Raw genomic sequence first — 17,203 nt, 5'->3', positions numbered from 1 at the left:
AGTCTTACCCTGATGTGGATGGTGCCAGAACAGAAAAAGGGCTGAGTTCAGCCCTGATCCAACTTCACCACCTACTGTGGATTTAAAACCAGAGGAGGCATTCAGTCCATTATCTAGAAGGGAAACACTCTCCATACTCCCCTCTGCCTCACCAAAACCCTGGCCAAGTGCACTGAGCCACAGAGGAGAACACACACCGCTCTCATTAACTGTTTTGGGCTACTGCAGAGCACCGAGGCAACAGCTTCTACGATATAACCAGAAATTCCACTACAAGGGGAAAAAAACCCACCCTCAAACTTTCAACTTCAAACAGCAACTCAGCTGTTCCTCGAGCACAGCGTGAGTGAACACAATTTTGTCAATTTGTTCCATCTGTTCAACTTGTGCAGCTAATACAAGTTGTAGGATCTGCTGCCAGCACATGTAAAGATCACAGCCAACACCTATTCACTCTCAACTGTTATTTTCCTCCTTGCCACCCTTCAAGGGGGAGGGAATACCTCCAGCACAAATTTGGATCAGATTTAGTACAGGAAGCCACAGCCCAGTACAAGGAGGCTCTGTGCAACCAGATGACAAACGGCATGTCCAGGGAAGGGAAGGAAAAGGACAGGGGAGTGGTGCTGGAAGAAATCACCGATCCACCTCACAGCTATGCTGAGGAGCTGTAATGAAAATCGTTATTACAGGTTGGACAGATTACCTGCAGCTGTACAGAGATAAGAGCACTGGAAGAGAAAAGGCACCTGGCTGACACCACCCCCGGGACAAAGTACCTGCTCCCATTTACAAATTCATCCCCTCTCCCTTCGAAAACTGCCTCCCATGTTGTCCTGCCAATTTGTAGCCACTCGTGAAGCCAACAGACCAAGAACCAAGTGATGGAAGAACTTGCCTGCCAGATCTCTGCATGCAGCCCTCCATGTCCAGGAGGAGGACAATTTGCCATCAGGTTTTCTGGCATCACCAAAGGACTTCAAGGCCCCTTTTATAAAAGCGTTGTTTGCTGGTAACCTCAACAAAGGGGTAACAGTGCTTAGGACACGCAAAAATACCAACCCATCCCTTCTGTGCCAAGTTCAGCTTTGTGTCAGTCTCTCAGCAGCCAGGTGAGAGCATCCGTACTATTGCACTACTCAAGTGGAAGATGACTTTGGGATGTTAAGAGAAGGATGTCAAAAAAGCATGTGGGAAAGAAGACCACCACCAAAGAACAGCTTCATTTACAGTAAAAATGGCTCTTCAGCAGGCGGAGCACACCAATTGCTACGATAGCGTGTGGGGCAGAGCTTTCAGACTAACACCCAACTCCTGTCAGCGAGCTCCAGCCACACAATAACAGACGTATCTGTTGGCATCTGACATTTTTTGCAATTTGTGGCTGCAAGGTACATAAAAAGGGCATGTACCTTTAACATTACTACAGCAGGTGAAAACTCAGTTCTCTCACATCTTTCCCCACCTCCTGTTCTCACCAGGTCGGTCATTCCTCAAACTCCGCTCCCTTTTACATCTTTATTCCTCAGCTGGCTTAACCACTACGCTCTGGGTTACCTTCTAACTGACCTTGCTGAAACTGAAAGTCTGCGGAAAGAATACCAAGAAACCAATATTGGTTGCACTTAATCGCTGAAGATTTTAAAAATTTCAATAATTAAATTTTTCCAAAACACTTTGAAATTGCTGCTTTCAAAGCAAACAGTACTTCCATTACAAACTCCTCATAACAATGGTTTTAAAAGACATTTACTCTTTTATAATGGGATTAATTAAATATTTCTGGGCAGAACAATAAAATTAACCTGTTGACCTCTTTCTGCAGAAAAGTTATAAAAATTAAGGGTATGTTAAAAAAAGTTACATATGGGATTTTCGTTATCAGCAGTCTTTTTTGCTTAGCACTTCAGAAGAAAGTGAAATCCTCTAAAATTATGTGGGATGCAGGAATGGGGGTGAGGAAGGAATCCCTGCTGTCTCATGTGAATAGCTGACAACATGAAACACCAGATAATTTTATCCTTTGCAAAAACAAGCCTAATTACAAGCCATTAGGGAATTCAAGCTACCTCATTTACATTCAGTCACTTACAAAAATAATGTAGACATTTCCAGCTTAAACAAATGACTGGTGTTAACTCTTCCTCTGTTGCATTTTCAGTACCAGAAAATATGCCAACATGGTATGATACCAGAAAGCAAAATGTCAGGGAACCTCTGAGCAAGAAGTGTGCTAGGCTGAAGGCACTGCACTGCTAGCAAACGTGGAGAAAAGTATGGCCAAGACCCAAGGATGGTTTCCTGATGAAAAATGATTTTGTTCACATGTTGTTGCTTCCCTCATTCTGCCAGACAAATGCGTGCATGTCAGAAGGCCATCTTAAGCCATTAATCTCTAGCACCGAATTCCCGGTGAAGTCGTCAGGAATTAGCCATGAAGTTCAACATTGTGCCTACTTTGATTATCCTGCTCCTCCTGTGTGTAAAAATGCACCAGTAGAACTATTCCCACCTCACAGAGGACCCTCCCTGAATTCAGTCTAAAAGCGTCGCTTGTTTGTAAATTCTGTTTTCACCTTCCCTCCCCTTTACTCCCTCTGCATTAGCCCCTGTTGGTTATAATCAGGTATTATTCTATTAGCGTCTGCACCTTGAGATAATTCCCTAACCATGACAAGTGTGGCTGTTTTTAGTATAACAATAGTTCCCCTCTGTTACATCAATGCCCTGTACCATTTTAAGACATAACCTTTTTCTGTTGATACTTGCAATATCCTCCTTCTTTACGGCTTTGTGATTGCAGTGTCACACTCTGCAAAGGCAGCCCTGCATCTTTACAAAGCAGCTGATTTGTATTAGTTGTGCCCCTCTTGGGGAAGGTGGGGAGAAGGGATACACAGTCCTAAATGCTAATTAGTAATCATAATGATTAATTCTAAAGTTGTGGGTGACAGACAGGCCAAGCAATGAGCCTTCTGCCACAGGGCTGACACATCCACTTGAACCACCACAAATCGCTGCTTCCTGGAGTCTCCCTGGCTGTTCCAGTATAATATTTTAGCTTCGTGCACCCAGTCAGTGTATCCGGGGTACCAGAAATACTCACAGCCTCTCTAGCGAAAGAAAAGCAGAGGACGAGGAAGAAAGGCAGGTGGCCTGGAAGGGGAAGAGTAACTATGGGCAAGAAGAGAATAGGAACACCCCTAAGAGAAGAGCCGATCTGGAAAGGTCACATACACACATGGACATACAGCACAGAGGAGGAGACATGCAGGCACTTGGCACTGGGCCAGGGCCACACAGACAGTCCTTTGCACAAGGAGGTGATTACAAAGCGGATCAGGAGGCATCCAAAGTGGAAGAGGTTCAGGAAAGCATGTGGTGGGCCTGAGAGAGCAGCAATAGGAATGTGAGCTCCCCTGGGAGCAACAACAAGTGGGATAGCCTCCAGCATTTGAGAAACCAGCAAGGGAGCAGATCCAAGGGCACCTCTTCCTGACTTTATCATTGGCAGACTGTGCTCAGGTTCAGCACTAATACGTGAAGACCCTGAACACGGCCTCAAGATTTCCACCTCCCTCACAGGTTTGGGGGCAGGGGGAAAGGAATGGGAGACACCAGACATTTTTTCCTACTGTTTTGGAACAACAAAAAATATCTGCAGAAGATATAAAATAAAACAGCAGAGGTACAAGAGAATTTAGGAAAGCATGTAGTAATACGCTTGCTTAGAAATCTAGAAAGTATAGTAAGGTTCAAATCCAGCAAAACATCTAAGCTATGCTGAATTTTATTCCTGCCAGTAAAGCCCTCCCTTACAGCTCAATATGCTTATGTGAGCAAAATATTTTAAATAAAGCTTCCAGTAAGGAGACTGTAATGAATGGATCAAATATATTCAAAAACCATTAAAAAAAACCAAAGCTAGCAGCTGAAATACCACTTCATGATTTATCAGTGCATTAAACACACAGGAAACTTGATCATTTTGCTTAGATGTGTCATTTAGATGCATCTGCTTTCCTAATACTGCCCGACATATTTTCAGAAGAAATAAAATAACCCAAATACTGGCAGTTACCTAAATGTTCTCTAAGAATCACTGGCTGCACTGGTTCTCTATAAACAGTCAAGGTTAAAATGTACAGTCTTACTAGGTCAGCACGATTTATTTTTCTGTTGGCAAAAGCTTCCTGGAGATTCTCCCAACAGAAAGACCAAGGCAGGACAAAAGTACTCCTGGGCAGGGTATATTTGCTGTTAAATTTGCTGAGATGTAACAGCACTATGTATTATTTAAATACAAAACAGTTATTTGTCTCAACACGTGTAATTATAGTATTTAATAAACTGACTTCAATATAATTATCATCACAGTACCTGAAAGGCCAAGCCTTCTCTTCACCCTGTCACCCTTCAGCACAGAAAAAGCAGCACCATTGAAAAAGTGAGGATACTTGACTGGAAATCTAGAATGTATATTAAGTTCCCAATCCAATAAAGTACCTAAGCCACACTGAATTTTCTTCATGCCAGCAGCCCCAGCTGAAGCCAACACGATCACTCATGTGCTGAAAGTTAAGCCTGTGCCAAAATACATCACCGGATGGGGACTTTTCATTTACTGTTCTCAAAACACTCAGCAAACATTTATTTTCCCAAGACAGTGCACCATATTTAGCCATTGATTATAAAGCAGAACTCCTCATTAGCTGCTTTGCTAATGAGTTAATGGCATGAGGTAGACTCTCACGGACATAATCTCATAAAGCTTCAACACTGTCTTACTGGGGAGTAAACTTAGCCACAAAGAATTTAAGTGACCTGCTGGAGAAACAGTGAGTCAGTGTGTGAGTTCAGATCAGCACCTACGCATTCTCCCTCCTGCTTGCAGTCTTTAACCATGTGACTATAGTTGGAGAGGGAAGCATTACTACTGTGAGCAAGTGGCTACTACTGTAGAATTAAAAAAAAAAAATCATGCGACTCTCTCTTACCTTGCAGCCAGTCTCGAAAGTAGTGCAACCACATTTTGGGAAGCTGCCTATCCTCTTCCAACAGAACATATGTCACATTGCTGAAACTTCTGTGAAGTTCATAAAGTAAGTGCTGGACATTTGGATAATCTGCTTTCTGTGTCACAATATACATATTGTAGAATGAAAAGTACTTGAACTGTGCGGCAATAAAGTCATATTCCCGTGTTTCCCGTGGTACAATGTCTGTGAGATCTAGTCCATCTCTCACCCGGGTAGTTCCATAAAGGCTGAGCCCCAGTAAACCCAGAAAAAGAAAAATAACCACAATCTGCAACAGAAAACGGAAATGCATTTGGGTTTAGGTTTCTGAAGAAACTAACAATTCATAATGGCACACTACAAAGCCAAGTTCAAAATTAACACCCATCAGTCTACTTTAAAGCTTTTATTTCTGATTTTTTTTTTTCATACACATACACACCACAAGGCTAAGCTAATTCGTGCTTTATTAAAGGAGCTCTGTATCATGGATGAGAAAATTATATCGTAATAAAGTTTAAAAGTGGCTTTAGTTTCACTGTTCATAAGCTTACATTACTGAAAGTCACCAAAACCCTCACTGGTAACTTGTATTTGAACAGTATGTCTCTACAGCACTCGCAAGACAAACTTTCAGAGTATGAAATTAGTTGTAAAATTATTAAGATTTGTTATTCCAAAATAATTCTGTTTCTTCCTTATATTTAATACCACTGCCAGGATAATTTTATTACTGGGCAAGGCAGAAGTCTATTTTTGAAAAACAGGTAAACAGTTCCCTGATTACCTTAGCTTTTGGTTTTAGGAGGAACGGAGCATAATGCTTTTCTGCAAAAGATGAGAGTGTCCACTTCGTACAGGGTGGCTCAAGGCAATGCATGCTGGAGTCTGAGAACTGGGAAAGCAAATCCCTCGTTGAGCTTGTGCTTTCTGGGCTCTGGCAGCTAAGATTATCTTGCGTCACTGTAACTGGCTGCACAGATATTTCTGAACGAGGCTCTGCTGTGGTATAGTACACCTGCGTATGAGGATCGTATTCTGTGCGCAACTGCACTGTAGACTGCATTGTAATCTGAGTTTCATGTGCAAAACTGTGACTGCTGTACGGGGGTGGAGGACTGTAGCAAGTATTGTCATTTTCTGCATATGCTTGAGGCTCAACCTGAATCACTCGAGTGACACATGGACTGTAAGACAGGAGAAAAACATCCATTCACATTTAGACAGATCTTTATTTCAATGAGACTAGATAGGATAACCTGCTTCCATCTGAGACGGCTTTTACTGCTACTAGATGGTTTGTATTAACTAAATATAATACTTCAATGCAAGTTTATTCTGCACCTTTAGGAAACACTTACATGGTTCAAAGTGTAGGCCTCTGAGAATATATGCACATTTCTTGTGCTAAAGAAAGAAGGAACCAGCATTCGTCTGAAGACACCGACATTTACCCACACCACACCATTAACTAAACATGCTGCAGGTCGATACCCAGGTAGCTGCACCCAGTCTGAATGCACAGTATGTATGTGAGTTTGCATCAACGTGCCCATGCTGGGAATTAAGCTATTTAGATCAGAATGTAAACACATGACATACTGAGTTCTTCTGTTTAGAACTATTAAAGTAACTGTTAAATAATATTTGGGACTTCTGGATAAGATCTCAGACTTTTGGGAGGCAGGTTGAAACCACATGCCATACACTGACTGAATGTTTTAAAAATTAAGTAAACATATGCAAGGATTAATTCCTAGGAAGGATGGGCAACATGAAGAAACAAAATTACAGAAGTAACTGAAGTATTCCCTTTATTTTAGTCTACACAAGACATTAATAGATACCTGGTTTACGAAAATAAGTTTTATCAAAGACAAACCTCTTCCTGTAAATAAGAAATGACCAATTGATGATAGAAAATAGTATCAGAGGTTTTTCACCAAGTGGAAAAATCCTACAAAACCAAGAGGAATTCAGAATGTTGCCTACCTAAAAAAAACAAGCTCTCATTCACTGCATTTCTTCAGATGTAAATGAGCCCAAATTCAATTTTGATACGCATTTAGTGCAAGTTTAGATGAGGGAAGAAATGGAAGGTCTGATTGCCCTGTATTTCTGAGAATCAGGGCTCCAAAATTCAAGCACATGAGGCCATCCACTGAAATTATGACTGAATCAGAAAGCAGGAATCCTGGCTTGGGATCTATTGTTTCTAACCATTCCCTCAAAAACAAATTTAGGAACGTGCTTTCTCTCTTTGACATTAAAATTAAAATGTAAGCTCCTGAGTGGGTGTAAAAGGCTAAGATGACTGAAGGTGGATTCTCCACATCCTGGATATGACAGTAAGAGTGTGTAAGGAGTACACGTGTAGAAATGTAGCTGGATCCTCTTTGCGGCAGGCAAAAGCAAAAACTAAGGTAGAAAACATGCTTAATTTCTAAGCAGTGGCTCCACTGAAGGCAGTAGACTCCTCCTAGCCCCACTCTATGCTCAGAGGAGGCTGTGTATCATGTAAGATTTTATGTATACACTCTTCAGAATGTCAGTGTTACTATTCCAAATTAGTACTGCGGCTGTAACAGAAACTTTATCAAGCATTAGTCTGTAATGGTACTGACCATTCCTCATAGTCCTACGAAAAACTCAGCTAAGGGGAAATCATTTTATAGTTTATACATTATGCTTATCTATTTAAGTTTAAGGGCATAAAGAGCATAAAAATTAGCACACAGCAATTAATTGTAAGCGAGTCTTCTCAGTACCCTGAGTTAAGGACAGTCTTCCAGGATTACTCAATAGTAGCACTGGACAACTTGCAGCATCGCGTAATGTTCTAAAAATACTTGAAGATATTCCTAAACCATGGATCTTTTATCTTCTTTTAAAAAACTGTCCTCCCAACAGTTGAACATACATATGAATCAAGGGAAAAGTGTGTGTGGGTGTGGGGGGGGTGTGGGGTGGGGTGGGTGAGAGAGAGAGAGGAGAGAGAGACTTTCCTCCTCAGTCAGGTAAAAAACAAGGTAGCAAATGGAAGTTGGTCACTAGCAAAGAAATCATAACATACTGACCCCACTGCAGTGGAGACTTCCCACTCCTGGCAAGGCATGGTAGCACTGACTGGTAACCACAAAAAGGATGCACCTCATACATCAACCTATCACATGTTCTCACCTTGTAAAACAGCAGAATATATCCAGTCTCCTGTCTTCTCGACGATAAAGGTCCATACTCAGGATAGCAGGAAAAATCAGCAGAACCATAGCAAAGTTGAACACCACCACAACTGCTGCCTAGAGATCAATCATAAGAGAAGTGATGTCATTACCAAGCTTCATGTCAGGCATCAGCTTTACAAAGCATAAAACTTCCTTTCAGTTCTCATCTGTTCACTCATTTATCATGTCAACTTGTCAGATGCTTCCAAGCTTTTCCCTGAGGAAACTGGGAGATATACTTTTGCATTCCCATTTCATTATGGTAGGCCTACTGTAGTTAATTAATTTATTTTAATAATAAACTTCATATTGTTTTAATACAACTGTGCCTGGAAATGTGGTGATGATTTCTGAAGTGAAAAAACAGAGTCAAAAAATCGTACTTTTGCATGAGATTCTGCTATATTTAGAGTCTCACAGTAAAAAAAAAATGGAAGCAAAAGCAAACCTGGAACTAAAATTGAAGTTCTCACATTTAAAAGATCTGAAGTAATTTAAGCATCACAATAACATTTAAGCACATTATTAAATCAGAGATGAAATAATGGTTTAAGTAAATTTTAATGAAACTGTTCTATTTAGTAAAGTATTACACACTTGATGTACTCAAAATTCAAAAAGAGCAACATTTTGGGTTTATCAGGGATTATTTTTAAAGGAGAATCAAAATTAACCCAACATCACATAGCAATTCTACATCTAATATGCTTGTGTTTAATACAGCTTGATTAATGAGCCAGTCTACCAAAATCAGTCTTAAATTGGAACAAGAACACTTGGTTTAATTTGTAAAGTGAACATTAAATAATAAAAAAAACCAAACTCCCCGCCCACTGCCTTTCAAACCATACTTCAAACCCTTTCCCACACAGAGATTCCCAGAGAATCTCCATAAACATATGTGGTGCAGCATCTATCATTATTATTAATAGCATTTATTTGTAATGCAGAATTGTTAGAGGCACTAGCCATCACAAAGGGGAAGTCTGGGCACAGATGGGACTGGAAGATAGCTGTAAGAGTAGAAGAGGCAACAGGTGAAAAAGAAAAAGCCTGAAATCCTTATATTTTATCCATTAGATAAGCAGTATCAATCTCAATAGTAGCCCAATTTCATGTTAAGGAACTCACATAAACTATCAAGTCCCTCCACCTGCAAGTTCTGAAGTAACAACTACTTAGGTTAAAACAGTCATAAAAAAGAACAAAAGTTGGGCTACAAAAATAAAAATAAAAAAATAAAAACCTGATACAAAGAGGCCCTTTTTCCAAAATGAATGGCTGCATTTGATATTGAAAAATAAGGCCTCAAAACTGGCAGCTCAAAAAAGGTGATACCTAAAATCCATCTTTTAAAAATTCATTACTTCCATGTCAAATACACAATAGAAATTAACTAAATAATACAATTTTTAATTTCTGTGAAATTTTTTATTTATCTGTGAAAATCAAAGTACTAACACACTGAATGATTTTTAGGGTTTTGAAACTGTCAAAGTATAATAAAAGGACTAGATACTGTTTTTTCTTTTCTGAAAATTACAGAATTAACCAGTTATGTAGCTATCTCCTAGTAACTTCAATCGTAAGTATACAAAAGTGGTTTATTGGCGTTTCTCTTTTGTTGTCTTCAGCCTGCCTGAATCAAGATTTTCATCCTGCTGCTTGTCTGTAGACCTAGCTACTAAAACAGAACTTACCTAGTACTTAAAGCCAAATTAGTATTTAGCCACCTTTGAGAGAAAAGAGCCAATGACTATTTCATGATTTATAAATACCCACACAGAAAGGTAAAGACTTTAAAATTAAGTGATTACCTTTTGATCCTCTCCAAAATTAATTGAATCTGTCAGGAAAACAAATGGCTGCTGTTGCAAGCAAGGTGTTTGTTGGACCTAGTTCATGCCAACTGCTTTCTTTATTGCTGCTAAACCAGAGAAGGTTGAATCACCCATATAACATAAATAATTAGCTGTGTCTAACCGAGATCTTCTATCAAGAATCAGTTAAAATTTATTGAGTTTTGGAAAAAACAGTTAAGGCCTAAGTCAGTAATTCTTACTCCTCCTAACATCGCTGCAAATCTAACAAGTCCTCTGTTCCTGCTCCATAAACTGCAAATACTTCATGCCTTATCAGTTCCTTCTGTAGACCCCAACATCCTTGAATCTCAAATGCCACTACACCTGAAAACTAATACTTCAAGTGTATGGTAGAGACACCATTAAAGTTATAGTCATGTGTGATTTATTAGGAAGCATCGAAACTAATCCAACGACACAAGAGTAAATCTGCCTGTTAACATGGCATCCCTTTTTAGAACTACTACATTTTTCATCGTGCCATTCTGATGTTGATGTACCAACCCTGCAACTAAAATATTTTTAAACAATGCTCTCTCTCCTGATTTGTACTTACATAGATCCCTAGAGCTTAACACCACGCTTCCTATATACTGTACACTGTCCTTCCTTCACCTACCTCCCCAGAATTTCAAGGATGTAATAGTTCTCAGTTTTCACAGTTAAATACAGAAAATACTGTTCTTGTATCAATTATAATTTGTTGTCCCATCAAAAAAAACCCAGTGACTTGATAAGAGGAGGGAAGGAAGAACTGTTGTGGAGTGACTCAATCTCTGACCTGATGCGTCAGTCACCACCTCCCCTCCCAATACCACATAGACATGTGGTGGCTGGGAATGGGAATGTATGAGAACGTGATCATAGCAGTACACACAGTCTGTAACAATTACTTTGATTAGAAAAACACAAAGAAAAAGCTGTGGTAGCAGTGCTTCCAGAGTACAGGCAACCTGTCAGCAGCACCCAAGCTGAGAGCACACTTAGGATTTTGGGGGACAGGGCACCTTCTCTCACCCCTTTAAAGTCAAATGGTCAAACTGAAAGGGCCCCAGACCTTTTCCTTAAGAAATCAACAAAGACAAGATTAGTCCTAGAAAGGATAAAATGGGGGCTACTTAGTGGTATAAAATGAAGGCATTCAATGAAATGAGATCAGAGAGTAGTAAAAAAACTTCCATTAACCAGAAAAAAATGTTGGTCACTTTCCTGAGAAAGATGCTCCACTTTTTGCATCTTTCCGTAATGCACAGCCTAAAAATATTACTGCTGCTGCAACTGTTAACGGAGACAGAAGAATGGCAGTCTGTGCTGGAGGCAGCACAGGAGACATGAGCCAGGCTGGCAAGCTGGGGCCCTGCTGAAGGTATGTGCTGCTATGTGCCATTCCCGGCAGCCCACCCAAGCAGAATGAGTGTGCTGTATAGCCAGAGTTGATGAACAGAGGAGGAGGTCTGTCAAGGAAACTTCCACCCTACTGCTCTCTATCTGCAGCTCCCTCCTGCCAGCGTCTAGACCCTGAATCCCCTTTTGCACACACACCCCACACACCCCCTTTCCCTTTGGCTTTAATTTTGCTTGTTAAATTTGCACGTCAGGAGCAGGGAAAGGTAAATGACATGGGTAAAAGGAGGGGGACAAACCACTTCAGCATAGTAAGATACCTGAATGAGCCTAAGAGCTTACGTTCTTTCCCTCCACAAACCCAACACCACCACCTGGTAGTGCACTTTTACATTTAGGAAAAAAAACATCATGCTTACAGTGAGGGAAAAAAGTTACTGCTAAGTTATGGGGAAAAGTTCCACCCCTGCTCATTAGTGAATCTACAGCAGCCCTCTGTTGTTAGGGGGGAGAGTTTCTGGTGTATGCAAAAATTAGGTGAATTTTCCTCTTTCCCGGGCAGAACTATTCCGTAACAGTCTCTGAACAGTCTGTCTGAGGGAAGAATTCAGCCCAGCAGTAGTTACACTCTGCCTTGCCTTGCTACTGCAAACTTCAAAAACTTTCAGTGGAGTTCTCTGATAATGTTCTCCTCCTCCACAATTTTAAGAAATGAAACATATCTGAAAACTCAGGACCCACTTCTTCAAAGTCCTGAGCACTCTAACAGGTGATTCTTGTGACTGAGTATGTGGGACATGTTCAGCATCTCAAAGCCCTAAAACTGCTTAAATACCCAGGGGCTAACAAGATCAAAAAATGAAAAAAAAAAAAAAAAGATGATAAAAAAGCTAAACCAATTTCTATCTGCTTAATGGATTTAATTTTAAAAATCTCACCTTCAAAAGGATTTATTTCCATTTTTTGAAATGCATCAGAGCTAATCCTAAAAACTCCCAAGACAGCATCAGACTTGCAGTGTTTGAGTTCCATAAAGTAAATGAACAACTCAAGAGGTATCAATGAACTGCTTTAGCTGGCAGAACAGAACAGAGGCCAAGGAAGAAGAAAGCATTGATATGCAAAATGTGAGTTTCTAACTAAAAGTTGGGCTGGCAGATGCAGGAAACCATTTATTCTCCTGCAGCAGCTGGGTTATTTTACAGATACTGGGCCTCAAAAGTTATGGAAACTTTGACAATTATCTTGCAATGTCTTAAGAAAAGTGAATGAAGAGCAAAACAAGGTCAAGAGCAATCCTTTTTTTAAGCCCATCTGTTAAAAATTCACTATCTAGATGAAAAGAAGGCAGCATCTGTGAAAAGTAAATGCAGTATTTCATTGCTTTCAAACTCTTGCTAGGAAGCTATCAAAGACAGCAAGGACTTCTTGTATAAACAAGCCTGAGTAAGAGGGAGAAGGAAGAAGACGACTGTAAATAAAGCAAGCCATATATAAATACAGACCACCCACCAAAATCTGCCATGGTTATCTGATTCTGAATGCTGTGATTGATGTATCACCTGATTTTTATTTTACCTGGTGAAGCCAGGCAAAGCAAGTAATAGATGTTCCTTTCTAAGAACAAAGCATGTTATTTTAGTGGTTCCTAACTTATATACATATCAGTTATATATATTGCTTTAGCATCAATAAATCTTCATTACAGGTCTCCAGCTGCCCTTTTTTTGCATGCCTTTCCATCTCTTATATACATATAAGGCGTTACTACATGCAAGCAAAGACAAATTACAGAGGCATGTGAGAAAAGATTGAGCAATTCAAACATTAATTTCTGGACACTAAAATGTTCCTACACATAGATTCCATATTAATCACTGCCTTAAAAAGGACTTTGATCATGATGAATTATTCTGAATAATATTAACATGTTCATACATGAGTATGTTGAAATCTCACTAGAAACTTTTTGTTTGTCATTTTGCTATGCAGATTTCGTTTTCTGAACTTTCAGTGACTCAGTCTACAGTATGGCAGCAGGCAAAAAGAAGAGTCTTTAGGAAAGGTATAGTTAACTTCTACTCTGATTACAGTAACAATTCTAGCTGTTATATGTCTCCACATATGTTCCAAAGGCACCCTGTCATGGTCTGATGTGAAGAGTGAGAACAGAGAAAGACGGAGCAAAATCTGATCAGATAAGAAAGAATTAATTTTGGTGGCTCCCCCTCAACAGCTTAGCCATGAGATTATGACAAAATGGCCCACCTCTGGTGAGTACTTTTTATGAGATTCATTTAGTCTGAGGGCAACTTCTGTAAAGACAGGTATGACAAAACCCGACAAAAGAAGCCTTCTCTGATTCCTAGTGAAGATCTCCAGTATCCTGTTAGCTGTTTAAGGTACATGTTGAATGTCTGAAATTGGGCCACAGATTTAGGATACATGAATAACTTCCAACAGAAGAAATGTTACACTCCTTCACACACATATCAACACAGGTCTTTGCCATAAAATAAAACAATTCACTGTCACATCACTTATCAGAAGAGACATCTAGTTTTTGGCAAATCAGCATTGCTAAATACTGCTAATCATTCAGGACTAAGGATCTAGTTTTAGTTGCCGCAGACATTTGCTGAACAATGCAGAAAGCCAATGAAGCTTTTACTTTCTCTATTATTCACTACCAAATTGCCTAATAAGAAGGCAATAGTAAAGAAATTATTAATGCTTATTGGTAACGTAACTGCAATTGCAAACAGTTTACCATTTTACAGCTTAATGCAGGCATACTCAAATCTCTGAAAACACCAGTAACTGCCACATGTATTAAGAAAAAGCACAGCCCTTGCTTCCTCTGGATAGCTAAGGGCTCAAGGAGAATGAAAAATGATTGGAGAACCAGCCTACAGCAGGAAAAAAATGACTACTGAAAAAGTACAGTTTGCCTGCTCTGCACCAAGGTCAGACAGTGTCATAAATTGCTTGTGTCAGGAGAGAAGCTCCCAAAGCTTTCTCCAAAGAGCTCCTGCTTTTAGAAGAAAGTTTTCTCCAGCATCCTTAATATTTCATATTCCTGAAGGTGTATTGGTGTTATTATCACAAACAAATATAAGAAGACAAAGAGAGAAAAGGAGAGCCAGTGACACAGGGTTCAGCACATAAAATTCACATTTTCTTTCAAAGCAGTTGGAATTCTTGGAAGTCTTCTCCAAGTTTGCTAAAATGACATTGGGAGTAAGGCAGTACAAACCACTGCAGTAATAGTTAGTATGGAAAATGCGTATTTGCTGCTGTCACTGCACTTTTTTTTATAGTTTTTAAGGGCAGCAAATGAGACAAATACAAATGAAAGAATTAAATTCCTACTGAGTAATGTTACAGTACACACTATGGTACTGTCTACTCCTCTCAACTTAAGAATGCTTCTGGAGACTTGTTTCTTCTTAGTTGCATACATCTTGGTTTTTTGCACTCAACGCAGCTGTGATGGGACGGCGTATTCTTTCACCTGCTAACAGGATGCAAGAGACTCATTTCCATGAGAAATGGGAGGAGCAGAATCCAGGACAGACAGCAGTTGTTATTACACAGATCTATGGTAAACAGCGGCCACATACCGGTTCAGTGAACTGCAGCAGCATTAAACACAGACTTTAACGCTACCACTAACTGGTATCATCACTGGCCTTCCATGATAGGACCATGCGAAAGAGCTAACAAAACAGCGTGTAAACTTACTTGGAGTGAAAATGCTCGTAAAGCAGGAATAGGGATTAAGGCAGCCATAAAGAAAGCAGTAACATTGCTGATAGATGTAAGGGCTACACTTGCCCCTGTTCGCTTCAAACATTCACCTGTTCTGTCCTGCAAAACAAGTGACTCATCTTAGAAGTCAAGCAAATAAAGTGATGTCCTGCAAACAAAGGAGTCATCCTACAGATACAACACGGTAACAGTGAAAAATTATTACAATGAAACTCTGAATACAAGTGTGCATTTGAAAGTATGTGAGAATAAGCAATATACTAAGTAAACTGTTCAGGAGAAAAGCAGATTACACATGAAGTGCTCAAGTTTTTTGAGGGCTGAAAACATTATCAAAGCTGATTCTACCTTCAGAACACAAAACTAAATCGGTACTGACATTGTATCAAATACATCTGTAATTAAGCACGATGTATTTTCTACCAGTGCAGTCACTTGGTGTTCTCATTTTTCAGACAAAAAAAGCATGTATTAACAGCGCAGGGGCATAACATAGCTACACATCTTGAAGACGTATGTAAGAAAACAAAAACCAACCTAAACCCCAGGGACCACACACAAGAAGTGCAGAGAAAAAACATGATAAACACATGACCCTTTCCCAACCCAACAAGCTATTTTGAAGCATATGGAGGTTATAGTAGAGTGAGGTTGTGGTGGCTGCATGCCAGACCAGCTGGAAAGAGCACATGGAAGACATTGCCTGTACAAAATAGAATGGGCAAATATACATTGCTTTTAAACAGTTTGTACTTCGGATATGAAACTTTGGACTGAGGGTAAAAAGGTCAATAAAAGGAAAGGATCATAAAAGTGACGACACCTTAGATTTCATAACATTAATATGTTATGTACGCTTTGAAATGTCATGGTCAATTATAAACATCAGAAAATAAAATCAGAGAAAAATATACGAAATAAATTTAAGGCCATAGCAAATAAGTGAAGGTAACAGTTGATAGAGATAAAAATAAATGTTTCCTTTCTAAGCTGTCCTCCTTCTCTTTCTTTTCACCCTAACATTTTTGGTTTCTTCCATTAAAATAATTCTATCATTTAATTATCAGACTTATATTGCAGTTTGTTCCTAAATGTAGATCAACTTTCGCAGAAGTTTTGGGCAGAATTTAGATTATGTAAATTAGCCTTTATATGATAGCTATAAATCAAAATTTCAAGACAAAATAAATCTAAGAAACTATTAAAAAAAAAGCCTAACAGACTGTGAACATTCCAAAACATTCTAGGATCAAATGTATTGCCCATTGTTTCCAATTTTGACAGAAATACGAATTTCCAGACCCTAGGAAAGCCTACTGAGGAAAAAAGTGGGGGTTTAAAATCATTATTAATTAATTCTGGATACAGTTATCTTTTCCTATATGGAGCTTTTTTTTTTTTTTTTTTTTTTTTTTTTTAAGAAATCTTCCCAAAATCCCCATTTTGTCATTACCTCAAATGGAATTCTCTTATTCTGCCCTGTTTCGCTAAATGCATGTGCCAGAAGGAAAACATCATCTACACCAACTCCAAGAGCAAGAAAAGGCAAAACCTTGGGGGAGAAACAAAACAAACAAAAACCAGTAAGTTTTTTTTAATGATCTTCCATGCAGCTAGCCATTAAATGGCTAATTAAAGCAACTTTTACATTACACTGTACACAAATCCAAGGGTAAAATGAAAATCAAAAGGATGCAATACAGCTGTTAACTTTTATTCTGGAATACTGCTGAGAAGCTTGCAGTGTACCATTTACAGATACAAAATCTCATCAAAAGTAATTCAAGTTTTGGGTTGACAAAGAATATCTGATAATAATTCAAGTTATATTCAAAATACTTTCAGTATTTGAACATCCTGATATACTCAGATGTAAAGATAAAACTTGCAGCTTCTTATGTATAACTAGATACTTTCACTCATATTGGGACACATAAAAATCAAGTAACGCAGAATGTAGGAACTATACAAACTACACAACACC

At 39.2% G+C, this 17,203-nt stretch overlaps 1 protein-coding gene across 4 annotated transcripts in view; it reads right to left on the bottom strand.

Moving 5' to 3' along the window:
• PTCH1 (patched 1) overlaps positions 1 to 17,203 on the bottom strand; it is a 74,590-nt gene that overhangs the window by 20,752 nt on the left and 36,635 nt on the right. For all 4 annotated transcript variants that reach the window (XR_005825616.1, XM_040580092.1, XM_040580091.1 and 1 more), the window contains exons 11-15: positions 16,673 to 16,771; positions 15,193 to 15,318; positions 8,199 to 8,317; positions 5,806 to 6,205; positions 4,998 to 5,307 (exon numbers count right to left, since the gene is read on the bottom strand). Coding sequence is in view for 3 of the 4 variants with exons in the window: in XM_040580092.1 (XP_040436026.1) it covers positions 4,998 to 5,307; positions 5,806 to 6,205; positions 8,199 to 8,317; positions 15,193 to 15,318; positions 16,673 to 16,771 (1,054 nt within the window). In the remaining variant the exon portion in view is untranslated. The remainder of the gene's footprint in view (positions 1 to 4,997; positions 5,308 to 5,805; positions 6,206 to 8,198; positions 8,318 to 15,192; positions 15,319 to 16,672; positions 16,772 to 17,203) is intronic.

Source organism: Falco naumanni, chromosome Z, assembly GCF_017639655.2.
Source record: "Falco naumanni isolate bFalNau1 chromosome Z, bFalNau1.pat, whole genome shotgun sequence".
Classification (NCBI taxonomy): domain Eukaryota; kingdom Metazoa; phylum Chordata; class Aves; order Falconiformes; family Falconidae; genus Falco; species Falco naumanni.
Note: the sequence above shows the minus strand (reverse complement) of the source record. Positions and strands in the feature narration are given on the sequence as shown.